Here is a 7,500-nt window from a genome sequence, read left to right as displayed (position 1 = left end):
TGGAATTCCGTGAACAGCTGGAGCTCACAGCAGCAGCTCACTAACTCGTAAAGAACTAACTAGTAAAGTAAAGACTAGTAGAGATGCGCGGTTGGCGGACATACCCGCGGACATGCATACATGTCCGCGGGTAATCGACGGGTTGGGTGGATTGCGTGAAATAACGTAATACTTGGAGGAATTGCGGGCGGGTCGCGGTTGAAATAAATAATAAGTAGGTAGGTTAATAGGTTAACATATTGACTTGGCAAACGGCAAACTGAAAATGTGACATTATATTTTTCTTTAATCTCCCTGCTTCTGAAGTGTCCGCCCAGCGATCATCCCTGCTGCGTATGCCCTCACACATTGTTGAAATCATATGCGTGATGCTTCATTCTTGTTCAATTAATGATCGGGCTATAATAAGACCACGTTTGCTAAGTTCGCAGACAACAGGGGGACATATCATAGCGGTTGGACATTTTAGCGAGCCGACAGGCTTTTGTCGGGACGCGGAACACGCAACTCAAAAATCGGGATGACATTACAGCTCATCTGCGCATCTCTGCTAACCTGACTTCACTGCACTACGCAGAGGACCGCCATCATAATGCCTAGTATAGGAACTCGGGATCCATTGTTATTTACACTTTGTTGCTGCGTTGATGCTGTGTGTATCATGAACGATACAAAGTAAAGATTCTCGAGCAATCGCACCCTCGAATCTTGTAGTGTGGCCAGTCTTTCGACGAGACAAGGCCCGATTTCCTGGCTCTGTGATCGCATAGTGTGACATGTTAAATCGTGGAGGAATATCTGAGAATCGTGTAGTCTGAACCAGCCATTAAGGGGGCCCAATGGGGTGTCATCAGACTCAGCTCAGAGCCACCAATCAGATACCTTCAACCAAGGCCCACTTCTACCGAAATTCCTTGTCGGAGATAAGTGATAAGTGATAATAAACTCAATAAACTCAATAGACTCTTTCATAAGTTCAAAAAGTTCAAAATATTATGCACATTTGGAACCATCAAGCACCATAAAAAAAACAAATTTTGCCGTTCCTTTCCCTATCTTTTAGTATGCCCTTTAATCCTCGTCCTACATCATCATGAAAACGAAATAAAAAATCATTATATTGGCCAAGCTGTATTTAAAAAAGAAAAAAACAAGAGGAAAAAAGTGAGAGACGGGGCCAGATGAGGCCCCGGGGCCCATGCCGCAGTAGGCGTCCACGTGGAGTGCCTGTGAGAGGGTGCATCCGCCTGTGAGCAGCTCACTAATCAGCTGGCTGATTGCTACAATTAGACAATCAACCATCAGCTGGTGCTCAGGGGTCTGACACCTGCACATCGCCCCTGACTGCCTGCTGCCGTTTGCCAGCAATCACAGCCCCCTCGAAACATATCTATGGTGGAGCTATAGGGAGATCACAGCAGGACTGTATGGATGTTTGGTTATTATTCAGACCGTAAAAATCAAAGCTAATCTACGCATATGGCAGAAACGTCATTACCCGCTATTGATTAAGAGCAGGTTAGCAATAAATATTGAATGTAGTGTTCGGCTGAATATAAATAAGTGTAATTTATTGGGATCCCAGTGTCTATTTTATGGCTGAAAGGCAATATGTTGCAGTAAAGAACTAATTAGAATGCTTATTTCATAATCCTATTCGCTTTTTTTCCCCCCGGTCGTTCACGGTAAATTATAATTTTTATCAATAAGGCTAATAGGTTTGATAATTACTCAAGCAGTACGCTTAGTGAAGAACCACCATTTCAATAACGCATGCAACAAATAAACCCACCGGATAAGCTGAGGCTTTTGCAGTTTCTGTTTCTCGCTGCCACTTTCCCATGTCTACACAACCTCCTATTTACAACATGTCTTATACCAATGAAAACACGTCTCACTCCAGTCAACCCAGATACTACTTCTTGTTTCCCCCATGCAAAACTAAAGCATAACATCGAGCAGAGACTCCTGGATCAGGTCAAAGGGTACGCCTGATCAGACGGTGTCCTACCTCTTTGTATGTGCCCTTCAGCGTGAGGAACATGTATCCCATGTAGCCAGGAATGAGCAGCATGGAGGAGAGGGCCATGCACCAGCCCACGCCCTGACCCCAGGCAGGGAACACGTAGTCGCCCATGGTGAGGGGAACCATCTGCACCGCGCTGAACAGGAACACTCCCTGGAGGACGCATGGAAAGATTAGGACTGGTCGTTTCACTATTTCCAGTTCTATTCATGTAATTGTTCAAACATATTGTTTATTCCTTTGGGCTCAATCCTAGATGGTTGTCTGAAAGCGACTGTACGCCAAGTATAATACTATACGATGGATGTGTGCCTCACATTGTGTCAGGAATAGCTGCTTGCTGAAATGTATCACATTAAAACATTAAAGCCTATATGAAGCATTACTTCATATATTAATCATGTGCTACCATGCCAACAGCAAGTTAGTAACGATAATTAGCAATTTAGCAATCAGCCATCCATTTACTCTTGGTAAATGGTAAATGGCACATCATCAACTATAGAGAACACGAGGGAAATCATGGTGCACTTTAAAACCGAAAAATAACAACTCAAAACAATGAAACCCTCCTCTGACAGCGTTCTTGGGGAAGAAAGACAAGATTTCCAGAGAAACTGCTGATAGAGAAGTCCTAACGTGCTCCAGGTGTACGGTCAACTGTACTTACAGCCACTATAAGAGGAGTAAACACCACCCAGCATAACTTCCACCACATGCAGGGCTTGTAGCCAATCATTTCCTCGATGTTGTCATAGAACTTATTGACTCCTGAAATCAAAGGAAAAAAGGACATATTAAGGTGTTTGGAGGGCTGCCGAAATGTATATTTCCTCATTGATTCTCCATTTGCTTTTGTCATTTTCTGCTGCGATAAAATTGATATAACGTAGGGAGACATTTTATTAACAAAATTCACAATATAATATGATCAATGCGACTGGACTCTAGGGACTGCAGAGGAGGAGCCCCCCTCCATCGCGAGAGTGGTTACCACATATGGCTTACCATAGAACCAGGAAATGGAGATGCACTCGAAGAACACCAGGAACAGCAGGCACATTCCACTGGCTGAGTAGTAATCGAAGAGCTTAAACACATACAAGCCACCCTGGACAAGGAGAGAAGAAAAAAACAGAGAGAGAAAGAATGAGAGAGCGAGAGAGAGAGAGAGAGAGAGAGAGAGAGAGAGAGAGAGAGAGAGAGAGAGAGAGAGAGAGAGAGAGAGAGAGAGAGAGAGAGAGAGAGAGAGAGAGAGAGAGAGAAGAGAGAGAGAGAGAGAGAGAGAGAGAGAGAGAGAGAGAGAGAGAGAGAGAGAGACAGAGACAGAGACAGAGAGAAAGAGAGAAAGAGTGACCGGTAAGGACAACAGAAGGGAGGTGTTGAGTATTATTGTACAGTACAAAAAAGTCTAGTGGAATGACATCCAAAGACAAGAGTACCAGTCCAGTAATAGCAGTACTAGTGGTGGATAATGGTGGTCGGGGTGGGGATGGTTGGTGAGCTAACCCTCTTTTGTACGGCTGAGGATGGCTATTGAGGCCGGCACAGCCTCCCTTGTGGACCAGTTATCAGAAAGAATTAAATTGATCTATAATCTTTCCTTCTGCAAAAAGGATAATTATTCACTATTGGTGAAAAAGTGAATAAGCAGGGGCTGGCTAAGGATCCCTGATGGATCCCTTCCATACACTGTGTAGAGCTTGGAGGAGGAGGAATGGTTTGCCCATGGCAGTGATTAGGGCAATCGCCATGGCTCCCGGGACGGGGATGTGAGCTTGATTTGAATGTGATGTGGCAGGTGAGATGAGATAATGTGGTTGCCTCTGGTGTAACATCACAACCTCCCCCTTGTTGATGATGATTGCTCTCTGGCAGGAGGCAGTGGGGGTTATAGTGTACAGGTTGTGTGTTGTGGTAAAAAACAAACTGTAACTCGGAAATTTAATATAATTCAGCAATTCTTTTACTTTTTTCATGATTCACTTAAATATGTTCTCAAAAGAATACTCTACGTGGTTTCATTCAGACTAATTTCCAAATGTTATGGCATTGGGCGGATTCCACCATGATCTACGATTCCCTTCGGCACTGGTCTGTTGGTTAATGCTTTAAGAAATAACACAGCAACTGAGAACATCTATATCCCTCTCAGGTTACTAGGTAACTCAGTAAGGGCATGTTGTTTCTAAGTCTTAACCAAAACAAAATATTTAGATGTGACCTGCTGGACATCATGAACAGAGGTGTCGCCATCATTTTGCATGTGCAAAATGCTTCATATTGCCAACAATGGATGGACCGACACATCACACAAGAAGTTCTGAACACCCCATCTGATCAACTCTCCAGCTAAGAAGCGTCCAGCTTTAGAATCGTACAGTAGTATGGGAACTGGACTTCAACCAAAGCACCTGGTTTAAAGCCCCAATGCTGGGCAAGAATCCAACCTTGTGATTGCCCTGGACCAAGACAATGCCGAGCTCCAACAGTCCTGAAGTACCTTCAAGGACCTTCAAGTACCATTATGTCCTGACAACCATTGAAGAGCTTACAGGGAATGCATCCCCTCCAATGGAAATTAATGAACTGCTACATTATAAAGATGGTGTTCCTAAGAGGGGTTATGGCAATATTTAAGATTCTTGTGGGAACACGAAAAACCCACGATATGATTTGGCTAAATAAATGGGGAATTTGACCATCATGAATTAAACATTTATTCCACTAATATAACATTGGCATGCATGGACCTTTCTAACTTGCATTTTATGCTAGCTATAGAGTAAGTAGACGATATATAGTGAAGTTATACAGCCAATGTTTTGTGATATTTATAGTAGGAGCACCCAGAGTCCACAGAATCAGAACTGGAGAAGTTATGAGGGGAGATGTTGTACCTGTGTGATATTAGACAGGCCAATGATGTAGGAGACGAGGCAGACAATAGCAATGAAGATCTCCCGGCGTTTCCTGAGAAGATGTGGGAACTCATCCACCAGCGCAGTGATGAATCCCTCCACTGTGCAGAACTGAGGACAACGCGGAACAATGTAGACGCCAAGCTTTGTTAGAATATGTTTAAATCATTCCATAGTCCTCCACAAATCATGTAACACATTGACATTTAGAGAAATAATGTTGTTATATGTATATGTATATATGTGTTATATATATGTATTAGTGTGATTCTAACCAATGCTGCAAGTGAAAGGGTTGTTGGAGTGACACAATAACCTCAACGTTGCAGGATGCTGCGACCCAACGTACCAGAAGACCAACATGATAAGCTATCCTCCCAAGTATAAGGTATGGTTCTCACCTGACTGTCTATCCCCAGCATGAGCAGCATGGAGAAGAAGAGGATGGCCCAGAGGGGCGAGATGGGCAGCTGGGTGACCGCCTCAGGATAGGCCAGGAAGGCCAGACCCGGTCCTGGAACAAACACACGCACGCACACACACACACACACACACACACACACACACACACACACACACACACACACACACACACACACACACACACACACACACACACACACACACACACACACACACACACACACGCGCACACACACACACACACACACACACACACACACACACACACACACACACACACACACACACACACACACACACACACGCACACACGCACACACACACACACACGTTAGACTTGCATGTTCATCTGTAAATCCTCTTGTCTTGTCGTTCCATGCATCATGTTGGACTAAGGATCACTGCTGGTATATGAATGGCAATGCTTCAATATAAATGTTTGGCCTCAAGTTTGCATGAGTTGATTTCAACATGACTCAAACGACTAATTTGTCCTTCTTACAGTAATCATCCCTTCTTGACATTGCACATGTACAAAGAAGGTTTCCCCGTAACAAAGATGCAGACGCAGCTTTATTATCTTATCTTTATTATCTGCGTCAGCGCAGATAATAAAGGTTTTGTGTTGTGACATTGCATTGCAGAGATAATTGCAGAAAATCAATTGAGCTTCAGGTTATACTCTGTATAAGCAGAACAATAGCTGACATGAACAACAATAGCTGACATGGACAACAATTGTACACCTTCCCTTCAGTCGGATTTGGACTTTGATTAAAAATAACCCCACATAAATCAATAGTTTTTTGTTCTTTAATTAGAAATAACCCCACATAAATCAAGAGATCCTGTGAGCTTCTTCCTTCCGAGTAATTCCAAACATGGTCTTTATTTGATTTATTTCTTTCAACCACAATTTCAATTTAACATTGATTGCAATTACCTGAGGCTGCCACATCAGCAATGGGCCTCTTTGTTACGTTCGCCATGAAGCCCACAATAGAGAAGATGACAAGGCCGGCGAACATGCTGGTGAAGGAGTTGATACAGCACACAATGATCGAATCTCTGCAAAGAGGAGACAAAGCGGGAGGCAGCCATTGTTATTCCCCTATCAATCCCTTATCATCCGGTCCCACATTTGGAAGTGGAGGGCTGGGGGATGGCAGGGCTGAGTCAGGGATGCCATTTTGCATCCTTTGGCAGAAATTGCAGCCTGGTGGATTTATATTGAGTTTTTCCATTTAAAATGACAGCGTTAAAGGACTGACTGGCTGAAGCTGAACACATCACAAGGGTAATACAGCAACACAAATATTCCACAATTTAACCTCTAACTCTACATGCTTTTGTCTGAGTAGGTACCATGGACAGTAACCAAATAATGCAAATAAAACACAAAACCAAGGCAAAGGAGGGTTAGAAAAGAGTTAGAGTCTGATTGTGTACAATATGGAGGTAAAATAAAGAATAATAAGATCATGACCTAACCCTAAATATGCATTTGTAATGTACACAATGAGCTGCTACCTAGCTTATATCAAATACTATTGCGAAAATGTTGTAATTAACTACATTACAACCTTGTGCAAATAAAAGAAGCAACTGCTAATATAATTGTATCAATCATACATTCACATCATTAAGTCTCATATTATTAGCATTGCATAATGAGTGACAAAATCTACTCTCAACTCTATTCGATGTGTCTGTGTCATATCTGACACGTCCTAAAACATGGTAGATATTATATGTGCGACGGGGGAAGAGCACAACCCATGCTGGACGTCCCAGTATCGGACGCACCTGTACACGTTGTTGTTGAAGGGGTTGTAGCTGCCTAGCGCGATCAGAGAACCCAAGCCCAGACCGTAGGAGAAGAAGATCTGAGTGGCGGCATCCAGCCACACCTAGAGCACAGAACACACAACCCGCCTCACATGACATGGGGATACTTCAATGACCTTGTGTGGATTGCTTCTTGGTGTCTGACACAGCACAACACAAGCCGTAGCCAGCCAACCAACCAGCTATTACGTTGAACCTTCCACAATCTATGAGGTTCAAATTCAGATCCCCACAACAAGAGATTTAAAATGGTCTTTTGTAAATGGATCGTGTGCACAGTAT

At 43.3% G+C, this 7,500-nt stretch overlaps 1 protein-coding gene across 1 annotated transcript in view; it reads right to left on the bottom strand.

Annotated features, from left to right (window-relative positions):
- Positions 1–7,500, bottom strand: part of slc6a1b (solute carrier family 6 member 1b) — a 13,661-nt gene that overhangs the window by 2,862 nt on the left and 3,299 nt on the right. The window contains exons 7-13 of the mRNA XM_056605884.1: positions 7,177–7,280; positions 6,314–6,438; positions 5,349–5,461; positions 4,927–5,058; positions 3,035–3,137; positions 2,697–2,797; positions 2,012–2,179 (exon numbers count right to left, since the gene is read on the bottom strand). Of these exons, the coding sequence (XP_056461859.1) occupies positions 2,012–2,179; positions 2,697–2,797; positions 3,035–3,137; positions 4,927–5,058; positions 5,349–5,461; positions 6,314–6,438; positions 7,177–7,280 (846 nt within the window). The remainder of the gene's footprint in view (positions 1–2,011; positions 2,180–2,696; positions 2,798–3,034; positions 3,138–4,926; positions 5,059–5,348; positions 5,462–6,313; positions 6,439–7,176; positions 7,281–7,500) is intronic.

This window comes from Gadus chalcogrammus, chromosome 13, assembly GCF_026213295.1.
Source record: "Gadus chalcogrammus isolate NIFS_2021 chromosome 13, NIFS_Gcha_1.0, whole genome shotgun sequence".
NCBI lineage: Eukaryota > Metazoa > Chordata > Actinopteri > Gadiformes > Gadidae > Gadus > Gadus chalcogrammus.
The sequence above is the reverse complement of the archived record's forward strand: the minus strand, read 5'-3'. Positions and strand labels throughout refer to the sequence as shown.